Raw genomic sequence first — 22,856 nt, 5'->3', positions numbered from 1 at the left:
GCAAACATGTAACTACTATAAATGATCAGAGTTAGGGCCCATCTGCTGACACCTTTTTCCACTTGTCTCAGACTAACGTATTACCTTCCCTGGAGTAAATCTGGATTTATATCTGTGTAAAGGAGAGCAGGATCTGATCCAAGTCAGCTAAGAGACTTAGAATTACAGCATCTTCTGAATGGAATACTAGTAACAAAAGCAGCAAGGGGATTTGTACGTGAAAGAGAGCCTATCAACATGTGACAGCACAAGAAAATGAACTAAGTAACCCAGATATTAACCCACAAGAGAAGTAAAAAACGTAGATCATCTGACAGGCTTACCGCAAGTGGCCAGCTAACGCAAGTGAGCGTCCTGTAGATTCTGAAAATGTGGATAATGTAGAAGAACAGAATCATAACCAAGTCGCACATGGTAACAATCTGAAAGTAGCTGTATGCACTGTAATCCGTCCACTGAGAATTATTTACACTGATGAATCCAACCAGCAGTGAGATCTGAAAGACAAAAGGCACATTAAAGGTTTTCAGAGCGGTGCTCAGAGGCCTATGAAGACAACTTCAAACAATATGTCATTTAGAAATAGAAGACAATCATCCAGAGTAAACTGGACGGTCCCAACAAAATGGAGGACAAAGTAACAGGCACAAAAATGATGTTCCAAATTTGGAGTTAAATCTGCTAAAACAACCATCAGAGCTGAGAAAGAGCCAGCTGCTAGAAAGAAAGCAGTGCTCCCAGGCAGCCTGAAGAATCCAACCTGAAGAAGTCTCTACTACAAAACAAGAGGCCTCAAATAGAGAGCAGGCGCTGAATGCCTGGAGTTGCAGCAGCAAGTGAAGGACCTAAACCTCGTGGAATTTCAGAAGGGCATGGATAGCTCACCACAGTCAAAACCACTGAATGCTGTAGAAATGAATACGTCCGTGAACACATCTTTAGTTCTATTTACACGTAGTAGATGGAAAGTTTTAATATGTTAACAGTGTCACATAAAACCATGAGTTCTGTTACTTGTAGGCTTACAAAGGACAAAAGCTCCCCCTTTTTTTTTTTTGTAAATGTTTACTTGTTACAGCCACCTGCCTAGCCTGGGTGATTAAAAAAAATCTACCCAGGATACAGACAAATATTTTATTATTACAGGCTTTGGTAACATGCACTTTCAGCCACTGTAATTTTCAGTTCACCCAAAGCCAGAGAGGAACAGTAATGATTCACACTTTAAAAGTTCCTTCAAGACATTAAAAAAAAACTTTCAGAGGAAGCCTGCACTTCAGTACTGCATGTACAATCATCCTTCGAATTCCTAACCAACTCCATCCATTATCAGAGTCACTTAATTAAAATTAAAAGAAAATCCAACACCCGAACAACATAGCTCAGATTCTTCCTGCAGAGGAGCCAATTCACTGTCACAACATGATGTGGCTGTTTGGATAGAGTTTGGTCAAAATAACAATTTATTGTGAAGTTCTGACGTATAGAGAGAGCTTTTGGTTACACTTGGGGGTGTGTATGTTTAGCCTGTCCATATAAGCAGGTGAAATTGGGTCAAACATATAGCAGGAAGAATCTGAGCTATGCTGTTTGGATGTTGGATTGTTTTTTGTCCTACATATACCTTTCAAAATGCACGATACAGGTCAGTCCCTGCCTCCCCAACTAGTTTCTGCCTTCTAGTTGGGAGTTTTACACTGTGGCAGCATCCCACCTGTTCGGTGCTTCCCTCTGCTCCATTCTCTGCCTCCCAACCCAGGTCTCACAGCTTAGCCACTGGCTAATCCTAACTGCACAAAGTCTTGCATTTTATGTATGATGGAGATTTCAGAGATGCTACGTTTCTTAGAAGACAACAAAGAAATGCTCTTCACAATTCAGCATTTCCTAACTTCTGGCCAAGTTCTTGAATTCTGAGGTCATTTTAATGACCTCCCCCAAGTGAGGGAGAACCAGGGAGCAGCTAGGACTGCAAGGGCAACCATGGGAAGCAGGAGCCAGGCTGGCTCAGGCTGCCGTCTCAGCTCCCTGAATCTTAATGTCAGCTGAGCTGGGACATCTGACTGAGCTGCAGGATAACTTGAACCATCAGGCGGAGATCAGCAGGTCATTTACCATATTATCTAAGAGGTCATCTGCAGTGATACAAGACACGCTGCTAATCATTCAATAAGAAAATGAAAATCATATTCAATGAAATTTAATTCTGAAGTAAGACTCAACAACAAAGTCACAGCAAGTGCTGAATCCTGCTCTTGGTTCAAGATGAGATGAGGACAATGCTTGTCTAAACAACAAAGGCTAAAAGAAGTCTCCCTTATTCTGGTGCTTCTACAATAACCAGTCCTCAGTTTTTACACTGTACAAATAAAGAAGTGAGAGCTAGTTCACAGAAGTGTTAAATCTGCCTATTAGCTCATTTCACACTTGAACCATTTCCTTTGTCAACCTTTTTACTGTATACAAAGGGTAAGAAGGACTGGGGCCCTGAAGTACAGCCACCAGCCAAATAAGAAGCACTGGTAAACCTTACTTACTTTAAAGATTACCAGATCTAGTTCTTATGCTTCATAAGTTGAAAGCAGGGAAGCATAAAAGTTTCTTTTTCTTCCTTTCAGATAGCAGGTATAAACATTTCAGAACTAGCAGAAAGAAGAATGAGAGCCATCCAATGACAAGATCAGAAAACTCATCTGAGGCGCTGCATTCCTCAGAAGTAAGATCCAAGGTAAAAACACTCTGAAGAATCTGACCAGCTCCCAAGAACATCATAGAAACTTGGATTTAACAAACATGCTTTCCATTCCAACTGCCAGTTCCCAATTAAAACAATGCCAGAAACAATTAGCAAAGGTTCCACCTTTGTTGCTTTCAGATGCGCTTCAGCTTCCCCCATAAGTAGAAAGAAATAACTGTGGGGAAGAGGTATTTCTTTCAAATATTTCCTTTCTTAGCAAAATTTCACAAGATTTACACACAAATTCTCAAGAGGGTTCTCTGATCAGAGGCACATAATGCTATTCCACACGACAGGCACAAGTGGGACAGAATCAAGAACTTTACATAATGCTATACCATGCTTACCACACAACACTGCCCATAGGGCTGGCAGGTACATTTGGAGTTTAAAACTCACCTATTAAAAAAAAAAATAGTAACCCATGTAGCAAATAGAGCCACAGGATATTATCTTTCCTTTTAAAAGCGACAAATACCAAAGTTTCTTCACCAGGTATCAGAATTTATCATGATATACTGATATCGTGATATAGGCAATAATTGTGTTAAATTTCTGTTTCCAGAAAACTTGGGAGTGAGTGGTAAAATGATTAATATGCAACTGGCTGAGGTACAGCTTAATATATACCTCAGAAGTCAGTTTGTGGCACAGATCATATACAGATGAATAAATATATATGGAGAGAGAAATGAATGGCAAAGTGATCAAATGATCGAAGGTTATGAGCATTCTTTATGCATCTGTGCTCAGGGAAACAGCTTAATATATCTTGAAAATAAAACCTAGAGGCACAAAACATTTAGAGCACTGCCATTTCCATTTCAGTATAATATTCCATAGATTGTGAAAGCAACAGAGTTGGACCCTTAGCCATTAGGCCAGTCACACCAGAAGTATGAGTCAAACGTTGGTCAGTCTCACTGGAAAATTTCAATGTACTACACAAAACGTAAGCAGGCTTCAGACCTGCATTACACAGTGGGTAAGAGACATGTTGCAGGACACTATTTATATGTTTTCTGGTTTCCGAAAAGCGACACGAAGAACATATGCATCAATCAACTTCAAGGGAGGATTCTGGGGTTTAAGTTAAGCTCCGTATTTATTGTGTTTCACAAAAGTTGATTAGCTTAAGCTAATCCACTTCTTGACTTTCCATTGAACCAGATATTATAGCTGAGTCATTAAGAGTGTTCAGGAACACGAGGATATTTCAGCAGCCATCTCCCAGTGAAGCCAACATGAGCTAAAGGCAGTCAGCAACTGCCAGGAGGCACTCAACACCTTACCAGAGAGAACAGACACTATAAAAGAAAGACAGTAAGAGTCCACATTCTCTTGTCTATTTTGAGCTGGAGAAAAGCCAACCATCTCCTGTGGAAAATGCTAGCCCTTGAATAGCAGTGAGATAAGCTCCCAAGCCAAACACCACTCTGATTTGAATAGAGCACAGCTCTACCCAAAACGAAACAAGCTGCTTTTGATTGATACGGTCTTCCTTGAAAAGCCAATTTATGTCCCCTAAAAAAGGATGAACGAGCACAGCTCTTTAGTGTGTGTTAATGGGAGGTGGAACATAGTTTGGTAGATTTGATCCCCAGACTGGGGACCAGGGGTTATGCTGCTGCTGCCTTTAGTCAGTGAGGACAAGGCTTAAGACCTGTTCTACTCTTCACTGTGGCTTCACTTGCTGAATGTGTCAGACGCAGGCCACGCCAATCAGACATACCTAGGGCTGACAGGAAAGAGAGGAGCTGCAGCAGCATGCTTGTTTTAGCCACGCAGGAAATGAAAGGCGTGATCCAGTTATGTGTTGTGTGCTCATAGCAAAAATTGCTGAGGTTGGAAGGGACCTCTGGAGGTCATCTGTTCCACCAGGGACACCTGGAGCAAGTTGCCCAGGACTGTGCCCTCTTAAGATGTTGAGTATCTCCAAAGAGGGAGACACACATCTCTGGGCTACCTGTGCCCATATCTGATCATCCTCACATTTTAAAAATAAAGTTTCAGGCCTTTTTTTGTGCTCATTCTTGTTCAGATTGACTTCCTTGCATGCATTGCCTCTTGTCACATCACTGGACACTTCTGAGGAGAGTCTGGTTCCTTTTTCTTCACTTCATCCCATCTAGTATTAATCACATTGATAAGATCCCCTGAACCTTCTCTCCTCCAAGCTGAACAGTCCCAGATCTCTCAGCCTTTCCTCACGTGAAGGACGCTCCAGTCCCTTCACCATCTTTGTAGCCCTTTGCTAGAGTCCTTTCAGTATCTCCATGTCCCTCTTGTACTGGGAAGCCTGGAACTGCACATAGTACTCCAGCGCTCAGCACAGAGAAGGATTGTCTCCTCCAACCACTGGCAACACTTCTCCTAACACAGCTGTTGGTCATTTTTGCTGCAAAGGTGCATTGCTGGCTCATGTTCAGCTTGTCCACCAGGACTACAAGTCCCTATTGGCAAAGCTGCTTACCAGTCAGTCAGCCCCCAGCCTGTACTGGTGCCTGGGGTTATAACTCCCCAGACACAGGACTTCCCACATCTCCTTGCTGAACTTCACGAGGCTTCTGTCATTCTACTCCTCCAGCCTCTCTCTCAGCAGGACAACTCTCCGGTGTATCTGCCACTCCTCCCAGTCTTGTATCACGTGAAATTGCTGAGGGTGCATTCTGCTCCATCATCCTGACCATTGAGCAGTATTGGTCCCAATATTGACCCCTGGGGCACACTCGGCCTCCAATAGGATCTTATACTACTGATCACAATGCTCCAGGTCTGGTCATTCTGACAGTTTGTAATCCAAATCATTGTCCACTTAGCTAAACCATAGCCTGTCAGCTTGTCTATAAAGACTCTATAGGAGACAGGATCAAGGTAAACAAAAATCTACAGTTCTCCTATTGTCTACCAAGCCAGCCACCCCACTGTAGAAGACAGTAAGGTTGGTGATGCATGACTTCCCATTGCTAAATCCACGCTGACTACTCCCAGTCACTTGGCCCACTTGGCCTTGTTGAATGACTTCCTTCAAGGAAGTCATTCTACCACTGGTGGAAAATTCAACGTAATGGAAAGAAGAATAACGCCTTTGTATTCTGAAAAGATCATACTTAGGAAGAAGATCCAACTTCCAGTTATTCCCATCGCAAACGCACACAGGAGAAAAGGCCTTTGGCAGTGGGCCCAGATACTGTGGTACTCCTGGTTTCAGATGGTTTGAATTCTACCTAACTCCCTGCACTTGTCCTTGGCTGGCTGTAATCCTGCAGATGCAATTACTTCACAGAAAAAGCTCGGCCCCAATAATCCTAGCTTCACAGGAATGGGCTGGACATGACATTTGGGAAGAAGCAGGCCAGCAGCACAACACTCAGACTCTCTGGCCACTAGATCCTCCTGTGAGAATCTGTAGCTCTCATGGGCACTCAGCACTGCTGCCAGTCATGCCCCCACTCACTGTGAAACCGCCCAAGAACAGTGGGCAGTTTCACTCAGGACTAATAGGTTGGACTCATCTGCACAAATACAAACAAATGTGCCGGAGAGCAAAGATAGGATCTGGACCAACCTTACATGTTCAAAACAACTTATTAGAGAATCACCTGTTCCAATGACAGGGCAGGCATAAGACAAGAGATTACAGATAATGCTTTCCTCCTTAATGCCCCTGAGGGTAGCGAAGGAACCATAGCATAAGAAAGGACCTTTTTTCGCCCTCCACATGCCCAATATGCTGGCTGGCACAACTGAGCGTTTTCTGATCATGTGGTCGTTTATCTGACTACAGAACAATTTTATAACCCAAGAATAAATCTGCGCAAGTGCTTTGTACAATCTTTTTCTACTGTCCCGCTTTAATGCATGTAATAAATAAAGCTCTGACTTTATTGCCAATACTTACTTCTTTTGTAACATTTGGAGAGAACTAAATTTTCTTCAGACACAGCTACCTGCACAAGTATAAATCTAGCATGATCTCCAATACTGACAACATACTATAAAGGAAAGCTTAATGTTCTGAGCATTAGAGACACACTTCCACAGACAAACACTGACAAAAGATGGGAGGAATTGAATGTCAGTGCCTCTCGAGTTCTGATCTCAGTTTTGTAACCTTACTATCATTTAGACTTGAGTAAATTATGTAATTTTCTGCTTCAACTGCCCCATTCACCAAATCAGGGCTAATAGAATAGAATAGCTCAGTTGGAAGGAACATTGAAAGACCATCAAGTCTAACTGTCTGACCACTTCAGGCTAAACAAAGGTTAAAGCATGTTACTGGGGCATTGTCCAAATGCCTCTTGAGCACTGACAGGCACAGGGCACCAACCACCTCTACAGGAAACCTGTTCACTGTCTGACCACCCTCATAGTATAGAGTTGTTTTTTTTTCTAATGTCCAGTCTGAACCTTCCCTGGTACAGCTTTGTGCCACTCCTAAAGGCTTGTGCTAAAGTTCTTCACTTTCCAAACACATTAGACATACAAAACAAGGCAAAAATGTTGAACACTGCAAATTAACAGTCAAGATGGTTATTGGCCATAGGTCAAGATGACTGTTTTCCTTTATAGTGTGAATGAGAATAGACGCTCACTAAAACCAAAATGGAACAGCAACAACAACAAAAAACAAAAATAAATAAAAATTGCACCAATAGATTGATGCTACATATAAAAGTGAGTTAATTATCTATGAAAAAAATCGTAAAAAATCCAAGGGGGGGTGTCAGGGAACAAGGAAAAGAGTAGGAACAGGTTGGTCTTTTGGGATTGCTTTTGGGTTGATTCATTGCCATTACCCCACACAATTAATGAAAATTAGTACCCTAGCTTACTGTTGAATAGTAATTAGTGACTGTTTCCTGACTATTGTCATCTGAAATCTGGGAATAAACTCACTAACTCCAGTGTGGTGTTGGTAAGCAGGCACTCTTTGCTTACAATGTTGGATGCACGAGGGGTTATCTCCGCCCTAACCAATCATACCTTGCACGAAAGACCTTCAGCTTATATACGTTACTTGTGTTACATATGCAAAGTTTTCTCCTGGGCAGTACATACATGCTCAATAATCTCCCCCAAAATCATTAACGTAGGGTCCTGCCTCCTTGCATATGCTCAGTGATTTTGGGCGGTGGTCTCAAGACCCTCAGGGGATGAATTAAGCACTTTCGTCTTCACGACAACAGATTCCCGTCCTCTTTTTTTTTCAAGTTGGCAGCTTTCCATAGCTCGTTTGCAATGATGAGCAACTCTTTATATCTTAGCTCCCTGTTTTTCTAACCTAGTAATAAGCAGTTTACTTTAGAAGATACGAATAGTCCCTGTAGGGTGGTATACTGGAGAAGGGACCCACACTGCCCTAGATAACAATTGTATACTGGGCTCCATGAGTAGATAAAGGATGTTCTGCTTAGCATCAAGTATGTTTTGCTTAGCACCAGGCAATTAAGGCAAGTGTGTCTTGCTTAGTGTCAGACAATTATGACAAGTGTGTTTTGCTTAACATCAGCTAGTTTTGCAAAAGCAAGTATTATTCAGTTACGGATATCACTATCACTCACTTACAGTAAACTCCGATATCATATGTTGCAAAGAAAACACCCAAAATACATCCCAAATAAACTCCTGCTTTCTAACTGGAAACATAAGCTGCAAACTTCAGGCCACTATTTGTCCTCTTGACCGTTCCTGACTGTTGTTCCCTACGCATTATCACTGGCCTATATCCAGCTGTTCTTTCACTACTCCAATAATGCCTGTGGAGTAAGGGTTACCCTTTCCCACTGTGCCTGTGCAGCACCCAGCACAGTGGCGGTGCACTGGGTCTGGCTGGGAAGGAGTTAACTTCCTTCACAGTAGCTGACATGGCGCTGTGCTTTGCCTTTGTGGTTAGAAGAGCGTTGATAACACATTAGTGTTTTGCCTATTGCTGAACAGTGCTTGCACAGTGGCAAGGCTTTCTCTCTGCATTACACAAAGCAAGCAGGCTGGGTGTGGGCAAGAGGTTGGCAGGGGACATGGTCGAGCCAGCTGCCCCAGGTGACCCAAAGGATATTCCAGGCCATGTGATGCAGGGCTCAGCAACACGCTCAGAGCAAGGAGAAGGACAGGGTGATGTTCGTGGCCATTGCATCTGTCTTACCAAGCAACCATTATGAGCGCTGAGAGCCTGCTCTCCAGGAAGAGACAGGGCACACTGTCCGCTGCCACACACAGCTTTTGCTTTCCTTATGAAACTTCATTATCAAAATCCATGAGATGCCTTTCTATCTCCTCTCCACCCCAGAGGAAAAGAGAGCGTGTGAGAGCCAAGGTGGGTGTCCGGCTGTAGGCCCACATCACTGGCTCTCCATGCCTGGGACTTCCAGGTGCTGCTGTACTACCAACAGCGGTACTAACATCCTTAATTCTTGCAAGTCCCAAGATCACATCCTGAACTGATAGGTTGAAACTGCTGTCTTAGCACATGACTTTTAGCTATGGATAATAATTTTCTTTTTCCATATAGAAAATAAGATGTGAAATGCCAGCTAAACTGCTGGGAAGAAAGATAAGGTAGATAGGAAGCAAATCTGCATTGAGATACCCCATTCTAGAGAAACACTATAACTCTTATCTCAAAGGATTTTGAGTAATACTATGGCACGTACATGACATATGATCTACCCATCACTGCATTATCTTTCCATTTAGTTATTTTACTATGGTATATAAAACCACTTCCTTGCTTTTCTTTGCATGTCTTCTGTTCTTTCTTGGCTATACTCCCCTCTGCTCTGCTCTCCCATAAGAAGTTTTTTTCATTCCATGGATTTTTTTCCTGTTTTTTTTTTTCCTTACCTTCTTCCTTCTTTCCTTCCATTCCTTCTACGCTCCCTACATGATACTCCATATATCCTCTCTTCTGTATCTCTCATTCTTTCCCATCCAGATTTCCCTCTATGCATCTGAAAACACAATATTTTCCTCTTGTAATATATTCTAGCTATCTTCTCCATGCCCTTGCATCAAGACATGCATTGCAATTAGGTAACTAAAAATATTTCCAGAGGGGTACAGTTTGACGCATTTAAGCCAAAGCTGTCAATGCCAAAAGTAATTCCTAGCCTTTCTACTCAGCCACTTTGTGTAGTACCAGCACGCAGTATTATAAGGTCAAAGAAAACTGAAGAACTGACACAGCAACACAATGATTCTGCCTGTGTTTATGTCCTTCCCTGTGTATGAATTGTTTTTCCAGCTGTTATCTGTTCTATAATTAGCACAGGAACACAACAATGGTGCCAGTGCAAGAGGAAAGGCGACAGAGGGAATGGTACAAGCAGCTGGGAGAAGAAACAAGGATACTCCTTTCAGGTGGCAGTGCCAGCCAAGGTGCATACGAAACTAGAAGCCTCAGAAGCCCGCTAACAAAAGTGCCATTTACTAAGCAGGTGTACAGGCAAATGAGACATTGTCTCAGCACCCCATTCAGGGCAAAGAGGTCAGGGGACAGGATTCAGCGTGCTACTACATCTGTACCAATACTGTAGGCAGCAGCTCTGGTTTACCAGCCCCCAGCTTGTAGCTGATAGTGTGTGAAATATCAGAAAATGTTTTTCTTTTCCATCCTTCTTTGGAAAGGAATTTAATTCTCTAGAAAACAGAAATAGCCTTTTCTTTTTTTTCCTTCTCCCCTTGAATGCTATCAACAGCAGTGAAAGGAGACTTCTCCACTGCACTTGGTGGAGCGCTGGTGAACCACTGTACTTCTTAAATGCTCCCTCCTCCTTAACCTAATTCCTCCTCTCTTAAAACTTACCCAAGTTCTGTGCAAGCAATTGTACAGAAGCGGTCTGTCTACAGATTTGGAGTAAGGGACAGTGGTGACTCACATCAAGTTTTATTACAGCCTTTTTTAAAAAGCTATGTAATAAGAGCTAAATGCTTCTTTCATTTGAATGAAAAAAAGTCAAAGCTTTCAGCTTGTGACACCAGTCAAAATAGAATGTGGAATTTTCCATCCTAAGCGTGCCAATGAGGATAGCCATGTCCTGTTTAGGTGTCCTGCACAGAGGAGAAATGTCACTGACCGCAGCTGTACTACCACCGTACATTTACAAATGTGACACCACAATACAGTGAAGCAACATCTATATTATTAATTACGTCCTTCTGGACAGAATCAAACAGTTTTATGAACAGATTCCTATAGCAGTAAGATAGACAAAGCTCAGGTCAAGGTTATAAGCCTAATTCATGCAAGACCAGTTCAGCAAATTTAAGCAACAAAGCTGGCTGATGCTGTAACCGAGATCATCTTCTTCCAGAGGAAACGTGAGCTCTAACAGCCAAACACACACTAGAAAGGTTCAAGAATGGAAAAAGTGATAAAGAACCCAGTCCAGCTAAAACTTCACTAATGACAGATGAAATCAGCAATCTTCAAGTGCATGGATCTGTGAAGCAGTCAGTTTTTGGTTGCACAACAATCTCTCAGCCCCTGTGTCTAGGCAGATTTCCTCTTGTCTGGCTGGTTTGCTAAAATAAGGAGGCTGCCTGGCCTCTGATAAGTGACTTCTCTTGCGCACTGCCATCCACAGCTATTTATTGAAGATATGAATGGTGGGAGGGTAAGAAGGCGGCAAAATAATCTTTTTGACCCGCTAAGACTCAGATAAGAGGACAAGCCTAAGTACAAGGAAGCGGTATTCTTCATATATTAAGAAGTTATTTATCTGTTCTGGCACAGGCCCCAGTGATAGCAAAGGATGTGGGGTAATCACAGAACCAGCGTGTGAATGACTTTATTAAAGAGCCCTTGTTGTAGGATGGTAGCCACGATTCCTAAAAAAGCAATTCTCTGTAATGACCAGCTAAGTCATGCCTACCACAGAGCACAGTGCAAGCAACACATCAGTCCCACCACTGTCAGCTTGACCAGCTCCCTGCCTCACACCCAAAGCTGCCCGCACCACCACACCATGCTGCACTGAAAGACACCATGCAGTACTGTACAGTGTTAGCTGAAAGCTGAGAACTTCACTGTTATATGGCAAAGAACAAGCTAGATACTCATCTAGCAGTGAATTAATTTAAAAGAGCAATGCAAATTCCTTAACAAGAGGCTCATAATTTTATTACTTTTCTCTCCAAACCAATACTAACGGATTTAGGTTCTGCTTTGTTTTATAAATCAAATTCAATTTAAAACACTTCAGCTGTAAAATCATTATCAGCAAGTTTTTCCGATCTACGTAAAAACATGCATACAAAACTCATCATACTGCAGCAATATGTTAAGTCATAATTGAGTAACAGTGCACAAGTGCCATATACAAATCACAAACAATTCCCAAAACACTTAAAACTCATTGCAAAAGATTATCAATGGCACAGCTGACTTGCAACATCTCTGCAAAGGATATGGCCAGAATCCTAAACACAGCAAATGTTCTAGCAGGATTTTAACTCTGGGAAAGGCAACCGCTTTCCCTCTAAACCTCAGAGAGGTCTCATACCTTTCTAGACACCCACAAATCCTAGAGATGCTGTTCTGGACAAGGCCAGAAGACCTTTATACTTTGCAAACATCTCACTTGTCCATCTGTTGATAAGACAGGAAGTTATTCCTTGTGCAGGCAACAGCCCCAGTGAAAGAGCCACCCACTCCAGCAGTCTCTCCCAGCTCACCTGCCATACTTCCTCTCAGCCTGCCAAGAAGAAGTACTCCTTGGAGGTGCAAGGCACCTCTGAAACCACCATTCTGAACCATTCTTAGTCTACAATGAGTTGTACTGTTTGCCCTTCAGATAGCTAATGAAGCCCCATATTATAAGTAATAGTCAATGTAGGAAGAGTTTAATCTGTACTTGCGAGCTAGAGAGCTCTTGAACATAAAGGTCATGGCTGTCTAAAAATGCATATGGCAATCATGCATGGCAGTACCACCTACAGAAGAGCCCACGCTGGCTGGCCAGCCAAGCCTGGCTCGGACTGTCTGTCTGCATGAAGTCCAATGTACATGGTGTTCATGGTTAACAAGCACCCCCACAAACTCTACACAATGAACTGCAAAGCCTCCCACTTGACCTGGGTATCCAATACATACCTAGCAGTGCACAACCTACTTTAAGCTCAAATGGGAACATATAACACAAAACCAGCACCTCGTGGTAACCAACTACCCACTAATCTTATCAAACCAGACACACAAAAGATAAAAAAGCATATGGAATCTCATCTTCCTGAAAGCTGTTACTGAGATAAAGAGCACCTTGCAAAATGCTCAGAAAAGTCTTGGTGCCCATGCCTGTAACCCTCAGCAAGCAATTTGTTCATCCCTCTCCTTACGGATGCCGCTCACAACACAACTCATTCTCATTGTCTGAGGCATTCATTGCTTGGCTGACTCAAATCTTCAGTTAGCACCTGCCATCTCTTTTCCCAGCCCCAGAGAATACCACACTGACATCTGGCAATCGCGCAGAGAGCTGTTAAAAAGCCTGTATCTGTCATCTTCAGCAAAGGCTTTGTGAGCCATGGCAACGGAGCCTTAAGCAAGGTCTCCTCAAACAAGAGGAGACTGTTAACATCACTGAAGTCTACATTGTTAGCTGTGCTGGTACACCATCTTTTTTTTTTTTTTTTTCCAGGAAAAAAACAGGTGACTGTTCCTCAAAATACTAACACTGTGACAATTTCCACATCAACCTGCATTATCACAACCCGGCTGATGGATTAGACAGGGCCTTAGCACACAGAACAACCACCTCTTCTAAGAGTACGCACTTGATGCTTGGCAAGGCATCGGAGAAATGAAGGGTGATGAGATAATAGATGAGATTCCCCAGTGGTACCATTGCCCAGCAGGTCACACAAACACTCGGGGATGGCACTGCTCTTGCTACTGGGAAGCCACGCGCAAGCTATCTACAAAAGGCACAATTAGCCAGCAGCTGACAAACAGCAGCTGGGGACTGGGTTTTTCCCTTGCAGATGAGAGGCCTCTTCAAGTGGCCTTCCCAGTTCCGGGTGAATGTGATTACAGACTTGCAGGACAGCATCCTAAGCCTTTCTGTAGTTCTGCGGTTGCTACTGGTCACCTCAGGTTAACACTGTCTTTCCCTCCCAGCTGTCAGCGTTTGTTTTGTGAACTCAGAAATGGTACTGAAATAAAACCAAACAACATTCCAAGAAAACTCCTCCTGAAGCAGCTTCCCAATCTTGTCATTGTCACACTTAACATTTTCCTAGTGTTGAGCAATGAGCAGAAGAAGCCCCAAGTACAAGAACAGCAGACCAATTTGCTACGGCTTTGAAGGCTGCGGCCATCTGGCTTGGGCCAGTCAGACATTCCTCTACTCACCATCTCATTCATCCAATTCCCAGCATCGCAGCACAGGAAATTGTTACAGCTGTAATGATTCCTTCGGAATCTGACTTACACAGAAAAGAGGAAGCATGCAGGTGTGTGGAAGAAAATCACAGCAATTTTCAAGTTTGATCTCCACGTAGCGAGAGCAGCAATTTCTGGCTGCTGTATACTTTACATCTCACCACAAAAGAGGAGGACAAGCCCGCAGCGCACGTGATGTGACAACAGCACGAAGGAGAGGCTCAGCCACAGGACCGAATGAATGCCCCACAAGCACACCCAAGGGAGGGGAGTGGAGGAAACACTTACTCATAGCAGCCAAACACTGTCTGGCTTCTGGGGCCGATACCGCTCTGCCCAGATAATGTAGAGCTGTTACCTACCATCGTCATGGTCAGGCACACTGCCCTCACTCAGATATGTCCATGGCTCCCCTGATCACGACAAGACACATGGATAGTTCCAGGGCTGCAGGTGCAGGATCTGCTCAACAAGGGAATTTACAACATTTTTAGGCTCCAAGCTATTAAAGACCACAGTCGCACAGAACTGATCCACTGGTTTTCGCTTCCCTGTGGCAAGAGAGGCAGACATACAAAGGGACGCTGTCTCCAAAGGGAGAGGAGAGGGGATACATTAGCACTTCTTAGGAAAGCCACAGAGCAGTAAGAATCCATGCTTTTCACAACTAACGACCCACAGACACCACGTACACCTGACAGAGATTTCAAAACGCTACTGCAAATCTAACTTCCTGAAACACATGTGCCAGAAAATCACTGCCAGTACTTCACTCTGCTCTTTCAAGCATGCTAAACACATCTCAGGAGATGTGGTAAATTTCTAGGCTTCGCTTCCTGTTTTTTTTTGGTTTCAGAAAATGTACTTACTAGACCTTGTTCAGTCACAGCTACACAAAGAGCACTACATGCCATGAAGTTACTAATGAATGTTATTGCAACAAATCCTAATGGGTGGCTCAAATGAGCAAGGCATGATAGCTCCAATTCCATGCTCGCAGGAAACCTCTTCTGGAAAGAAATAAAGCATTCACTGACACATCTGGAACAGAGATTCCCTAATATTTAAAAACAACAATATACTGGGCTTGATTTTCTAGCCTTCTAGAGCAGTTTAAGCATCAGAAAATTCACTAGTTTATTTTTTTCTTTTTTTGCTGAAAAACATAGCAATTAAACAATTAGACTGAGAGTAACCTAGTAATTAAACTTTTGCCTAACAACAACAAAACAGAAAAGGACTAGATTCTTCGCTTGTGGAATCAATTCATGCTTATGCAGCTCCTGCCATTCTATCCCAGACACTGTCTCCTCCTGACAATAGTCTCTGTGGCTGCACTGTTCCCTCAGAATAGTGAGAAAGAAGAAAAGTGAATGAGAGTTGAAGTAAAGCTACATCAGTTCCCTGGTTTGGAGTATTGCACAACCTTGCAAACAGCTGCATCACTGCAGCTGAGAACGGCAGCACAGAGAGAAAATTCCTTCCACTACCGTTGCCTCTGAAGTTTTGACCCATCAAATAAAACCGTGTCAGCCTACCACCAAGCACTACTTAGCACACAGGGAACACTGTCTGCTCCCGGCTCATATGCAAATACCTGGGCAGAAATTGTATGGCCACCCAGAGCAGAGGAATGGAAAAAGTATGCCTGGCCAAGCCAGCCTGTTGCAGTGATCTCAGAGTGTAAATAACAGGACTTCCCAGACCTATGGGGTTTAATTAGGAGGCTTGGGCATTCCTCACTCAAATGCTCTTGCTTACTTTTGAGCCACCTATGACGCAGACAAACATCTATCTCTATGGCCAGTATGCCAAGCAAGGTCCCTTCGCTGTAACTTCTAGCAGAACAGCAATGAGCACCTACAGTACACGTCTGACTGTGGCCTGAGAATAATAACTTTGCTGCTAAAATTAAGTTCAATTCCTTACTGCTTGGCCAGTAATTTGTCACATAGTTGCAGGCTGAGGACACCCACACATTTTCAAAGTGCTTTTCCTCATGTATTACTTTATCTGCGACCATCAGATACCTCTTGCATACCTCCAATAAGACTTCTTGTGTACTACATCAGGACATCACTGTTAGTCAGAACAGCATCATTTTTCCTGTTTTCTGTTATTGGCTGGGGTGAAAAGACAAGCAGAACACAGACCTGTTTGAGTCTAGGCTTGGCAGGTCAGCATCTGGCAACTTTCAGCCAAGCTTGCTTCTTCTGGCCGTTATTTTCCTTCAGAAGAACTATAGACAGGGTAATTGTAGGAGAAAGTTGAAAATACAGTCGACATAGGAGATAAGTTTACAATTTCAGCATCTCTGCATATCTCTTCTGACTAAACAAACAGTCTTATTACCATACAAGCAAAGTCATATATCACCAACACATTGCTGCAAAGAACTAGATCATCTACTTCAATCAACTCCATAGACAAAACTTTGCGGCTCAAGTTAAAAGATTGGAATGACTTGAGAGCTACTCAAACAATACCTGCTTTTGTGCATTTCCTTTTTCAGTTTCAATGGTTTTGATTAGGAATTTTTCTCTTCCACCAACAGATTTTGCTTTCCTTTCATATTTTAACATCTTCTGAATGCAGCTCCCCAGTAAGTTTGGCTGATACCATCCCACACATTTAGAAGTTGATCTCGCTACCAGCATTTTTTTTTTGGCTTTCAGCATTAGATGTGTTAATACTCCCTTGAACACCACTATTCAACTGTATGTTTGTATAGAATAACCTGGAGAAGTTTCAGCAAACTTCGAAGTTGCTCAGAGACTGCCTGGTGGGCCATTCAGATAGCAAGTATGTAACTGCTTTTGTGGACACTTGGGAAATGAAATATTTACTCAGCAGAAAAGCGTTAACCATCGCCTTAGCAACTTTAGCCACTTAAAATGATGCTGTTAACTCAACTTTCACTGGGTTTATTCTTTTTTACCCACCCATTGTTTTTTTTCCCCAGCTTTGAGAAGATTTCTTCTTTTCGTGTCTGATCAAACTACTCTTTCCTAATTCAGATTGGATAAGATGATCCTTCGTTTAAAACACTGCATGCTATGGCTGCGCTTGCTGTGCCAGTACCACTGTCTGCTCAGTAACAATGGCATTACTGTGGGGACAGCCACCCTCAGTCTGGACTGTGGTCGCAGTTAGCTTGGCCCATCTCGAAGGAGGGGCAGACAGGCCATGGTCACCCCGTTCCTCTCAAGATCCAGAAGCAAGGAACTGACCTGGAACGGTTTGAGAAGTCTGAGACCTACAGAAGCACATACCGTGCTGTGATGTCTCTTCTTGCACACAAGAGCTCTGAATGCTGTCTCCAAGGGCACAGGAGACCTCAAAAGGTTTCCCCGGTACCCTTTGACTGAGAACTGCCCAAGCTGAGTAATGCAGGTACCCAGAAAGTCCTGAAATAAAATGTGCCAGCAGTAGCATGAACACGGAACATGCTTCAAACAAATCAGCACAGCCAGTGGGGTGTACTGAAAGGCGCCATATGTGGCAATTTGGCCAAGTTGGTTTCATTTCAAATTCAGCCCTTCTGGTCATGTGGATTGTGCACACAGAGACACGCATCCCCACACTTAGTGAGCACGCTGCTGCTCTAGAACCACAGCGCGATCCTGCATGTAACACCATGAATGCAAAAGATATTGGTAAAACTGCAAACCCAAAAAAAGAATGAAAGAAGGAACAAAAGAAAGAACAATATTCAAGCTAAACTAGTCAGATGTTGAAGATACTTCATAACTTCTTGCTAAAAGCACAGGGTCAATTCAGACTGGATTTTGAAAATGGAATCCCTATTAACATTAGTGATGCTCATACATGAAAAATAGCTTCCAAACTGCCTTATTGCCATGTCAAGTGCACAAGAAACAAACTATTTCTCTCCTCCATTGTATTTTCAAAATATCTATACGGAGCATTCCCTGAGTATTAGAAAGTCAGGAACTCAAATGCAAAAAAATGCATTACCTTCTCAAAGCTGTAATTATGCAAAATGAAGGAATGTACGAAGGCTCACAGGCAAGAAACGTGTTTTTTACTTCCTAATTTCAGTCTATACTAGATGCTACAGCCAGCCACGAGCTTTCATACCACCCTGAAGAATTCAGAGGCAAAGAACTGGTAACATGGAGTCAGTAATGATCAGATTCCTGGACAAGCTCCTCCTCTTGCATGAGGTTGCTGAATTTTAAACTTCGTGTTAAGATCCTTCTCACAGAAAAAAAACTGTGACATTATCTTCTGTTTCCTTGGTACAATTACCCTAGCACGTTGATGCCATCTATTAGAATAATTCCATGCATACAATCAAATTATTTATGCTAATTTGGGGGCTTGCAAACAGCCATTAGCATTACTATAAATGAAGAAATAAAAATGTTTGCTTCTTGTTCTCTCTCGTATCATTTACTTCTTGGCAAAGGGGATTGAGGAAGAAAGAAAATAGATGCAGTAGTGCTCCTTCTTCATAACCACGACCATTCAGAAGCTCAGTACTCTATGAAGTGTGTTGTACATCTACCCAAAAACAACTTACTTTTATATTCTGCCAGCATAATGGTTCTCCTTCACAAGAAGCCTGCAGTCCCACCATCCCCATTAACACTAATGCAGGAACGTTTACAGTTTTATCATAGAGAATTCTGTTCAAACACATGTATTGCCAACACTAGAAGAACTGCATGCTAATAAAAGCAGACCCATAGATATAGTGAAAACAATCTCTGAGAAAATATAAATTTTAGATGAACGTTGAGTTCATCTACAACTAGCTGGCCCTGGTCATTTCTACACACTGCAGCACAAGCATTTTGATTTCTCAGGAAACTGTTTGAGAAGAAGATATTATCAAGATAACATATCAAAAGAGATCAATCTGCCCAAAGTTCCTTGGATAGCTGAAGTAATTTCTACCAGTCTTATTTATAAGCAAGCTAGAATGCAGAAAAATGTAAGAGGGCAAAGTTGTAAGAGTAAGGGGAACTTGTCTAATCAGCACAGAAAACCACCAGCTTAAATTCTAACAACGTTGATATTGAACAGCATTCATAAAATATTATTTCATATAAAATATGTTAGATGTTACACTGTTGCATACATTTACATATATTTAAATACATTTACATACATTACATTAAAGCATGTCAAGTATGTAAAGCACACATTCTGCACTTTCTACGTGCACCAAAACTGAAACTTCAGCACAAATACACATGCTTCTGAGAGCTTTCAGAGTAACATGCGGTAAGTGCAGTGAAGACACATCAGGATGGACAGCAGAGAGGATTAGGTCCTTCTAGTCCGTAAAAGGAATTGTTCTTTCCACAGTGGTGAAAACAGAACGACAAGTGGACTTCTAGTTAGTCAGCAAAGCACAAGTCTACAGTTTCAGGACTGGAGGGTCATTGGCAGTGGAGACACGTGTTCAAAAGAGCATCATTTTATCTCCCAGAAAGACACTCCAGATACTCATGATGGTTTGGGAACAACCCAAGAGAAGGGCACACAGCAGACAGCTGTTGGCAAGCCTACTGAGCTGAACTCACAGTGAGGGACAGCTGCAGTACAAATGCTCAGCAGCTGCAGGTAACCACATCCAGCCTCATCAGTTACATCTCTCACTGGAACTTCAGGACCTGACACTACCGCACTGTAACCTAAAATGATTCATAACTTCTAATTTTTCTCTAGGACTCCGATTACAAATAATTTCCACAGCATCAAAAAAGGACTGGATAAATAAATGCAGGAAAGGAAAAGAAAAAAAAAAAAAAAGATGGCACTGGGAGCTATCAAACATGAAGGCAACACCTCCATGGAAAGCTGTTGAGCTGCAAGGTTTTGCAAGAAGAGAACGCATGTGAGGAGGCATCGCTACATGTGTTTCCCATGATCTTTCCTGGGCACCCATCGTTACTCGGTGTCATACTGGAACTCAGCTGACAAATCATTCCACGGACTAAGAACTGTGTGTGCCACAGAAACGAGATAAGAGCTTCGCCATCTGCTGACCTCTTCACATCTGGATGGAGCAAAGTTTTGAGCTGAAGCAGCGGCGGTGATCCCGGCAGTGCTCCATTATGTGTTTCCCCTGAGTTCCTGCTATTTGGTGATACCTCACCACCCCTGGCCACGAGTCCAAGCCGAGCCCAGCCTCACCGGTGGCCCTCGGCCTCGTCCGCTCCCCAAACTTACCACAGCTAGCAGACTGCTGATGTGCGACACCTGACGCCTTCACGCTGCTGTGCCAAAATTATGATTAATAACAAAGAGATGTTCACGTTCATCACTACCACTGGCTTCGAATATCCTAGCAGCACAGTGCAGCACTCCAAAGAAGCAGCGTTTCCCCAGGCTGGTGCACGTCTGTCTGCACCAGTGAAGGAAAAGCAGAGGCTGCTTCTGACAGGAGTTCGCACTTGGCGTTGTGAGAGAAACTGGGCTCCCTCTTCCTCCCGCCAGCTGCGAGAGCTTCAGAGCAAAAACCGCTGTTATCGGCCGCCCCGGAGGAGCCCCAGGGCGCGCCGAGGGTCCCAAGGCCACCCGCCCCTGCCCGGCCTCGTACCATCTGGGCCACCTTCAGCAAGCCGGCACACGAGCGGAAATAGGCGCCGTCCACCAGCTCCGCGTCCGAGCCCGCTGAGGAGGCGGCGGCCGACGGCGGCGCGGCGGGCCCCGCGCTGCTCACCCCGGTGCGGATCACTCGAGCTCCGTGAGACATGGCTCTACCCTGCTGCTCCGCAGCTCTGCTGCAGCCCGGACCGGGAGAAGGGGTACAGGACGGGACGGGGCGGGGCGGGAGTGAGGGGAAGGGAAAGAAGGGAAGGAGGGCGGGCGGCGGCCCGCGGCTGTGGAGGGGCCGGGCGGAGCGGAGCGGCGTACCTCCCCGCCGGCCGGGCGGTGCCCCGGGGCAGCGGGCGGGGCGGGGCCCGGGGGCGGCGGGAAAGCGGAGGCTGAAGTTTGTCAGCGGTGCTCTCCGAGGGAGCCGGGCCGCAGCTGGGTGGTGGCCTGCAGCTGCTCGCCGCATCGCCCTGCGCAGCGTGTGTTATGTGCTCGCCCAGATAAGCAAGCGCGCCTTTCGATCCGCGGTCTTCTATTAAGCAGCGATGTCGGACTGGCTCGGCTCCGCAGCTGGAATTCAGTCATGCAGATATACAACACAACTCGGCAAAGGAAGCTCTAAGTTTCCTCTAGTTTAAAAATAAGTGGTTGTGCTTTCTGGCAGGAGGGTAACGGGCATCTGAGCTGGGCGTCTATTGCTCCTACAGTAAATTTGTCCTCTTATGTTTTGTTCTGCAGTTAGGGTGCATGTTCCATTCATATGTAATATTGAATAGCTCCCTGAACGACGAAGGTTGCTGCAGGAGTGCAGACAACTAAGATCAGATGATGCCCAGCACAAACAGAAGTCCAGCATAAGTAAATGACATCAGCGACTTTCATCCCCTAGCTTGTATTGGTAATGGGAGGTGCCTTGACCCAGGTGGAAGACCTTGAATTCGGATGTTGAACCTCATGAGGTTCACCTGGGCCCACTGCTCGAGCCTGTATTTAGGTTGGAAAAGACCCCTAAGGTCACCTAGTCCAACCATCCAACTAGCAAAAGACCAAGCAGTACAGTCTTTGCTTTCAATGAGGCAAACTACTAGCTGCAATAAAAGTCAGTACCTCTCCCACCAAATTTTAATTCCTGTCATTAGATATCAAAGCTACAACATTGCCAATTCACACAAAAGGAAAATGCTAGCCACTGAGAAAGAAGGGTTTTTAAAACTGGTTTTCTTGTAAGCCTTATGGAGGAAGGTTCCAGTAATATCTGTACTTCCCATTAAGAAGTATGTTTTTCTTTCTTGCTGATTCAGTTGCTTTAGTTCTTAATTTCTCATGAAAGTGTGTATATGACTGAAGTCCTGCTGATGTGAGTTCAACCCAGTGCAATAGAAATGCCTTTACATTAATGCACGTAGAATATTTGTATTTTCCACTCAAAAACACAGCCATATTTTGTAAACCACTGGCACAAACTCAAGTCTAAAACACTTCTGAATTTCAAATTTTGATTATAATTCTCCTGCTATTTACTTGTATCTTGGTAAATGCATTATGTATGATGACGATGACACACTGACAACTCTTTAATAAATGAAATTTGATGGCCAAAAGTTAACAGCAGGTATCCTTACTACCCTAGCACCTCACATGCCTCTGTGAGTGCCTTAGATTTTTCAGAGATACCTTTTGTTTGAAACACACTATTTATAATGCCAAATACTTTCATTTTGCAAGTTGCCTAGCATTTTTTCAATTCTTCTAAATATCTCTGTGTTAAGAATTTTGCTAATGATTTCATTGCTTCCCAGTTCTACTTTAAAAAAAAAAGCTTACTATCTTATGAACACAAAGAAATGTCTACAGCCAAAAATCTTTTAAGAATTGTTCTATGATAAACTACCACTAGATTATCTTCTTTATCAATATTAGAACATATACAAGCATGGGTCAGTTGGCAAGTCAGTATTTAAGACTAATGCACCTGGTAGAAATAGATAACCTTTTGGAAGCTTTTGTCTTTCATTAGGCCTGCAATAGAAGCAGCAACCTTCAGAAGTAATTCTCAGCTTGTACTGATTCCTCCAATTTTAACAAGATTTTCAGATTGCTTGACAAACAGTTGGTAGCTGCAGAAGAGATGGGAAATAAGATGAGAAACAGCATACAAAGTAAGAT

The 22,856-nt window shown here is 43.4% G+C and overlaps 1 protein-coding gene across 2 annotated transcripts in view; it reads right to left on the bottom strand.

The window, feature by feature from the left end:
• CMTM7 (CKLF like MARVEL transmembrane domain containing 7) overlaps nucleotides 1-21,028 on the bottom strand; it is a 28,202-nt gene extending 7,174 nt beyond the window's left edge. For both annotated transcript variants that reach the window (XR_002436024.1, XM_021388991.1), the window contains exons 1-2: nucleotides 20,695-21,028; nucleotides 324-497 (exon numbers count right to left, since the gene is read on the bottom strand). Coding sequence is in view for 1 of the 2 variants with exons in the window: in XM_021388991.1 (XP_021244666.1) it covers nucleotides 324-497; nucleotides 20,695-20,850 (330 nt within the window). In the remaining variant the exon portion in view is untranslated. The remainder of the gene's footprint in view (nucleotides 1-323; nucleotides 498-20,694) is intronic.

The sequence above is a fragment of the Numida meleagris genome, chromosome 2 (genome assembly GCF_002078875.1).
Source record: "Numida meleagris isolate 19003 breed g44 Domestic line chromosome 2, NumMel1.0, whole genome shotgun sequence".
NCBI lineage: Eukaryota > Metazoa > Chordata > Aves > Galliformes > Numididae > Numida > Numida meleagris.
Note: the sequence above shows the minus strand (reverse complement) of the source record. Positions and strands in the feature narration are given on the sequence as shown.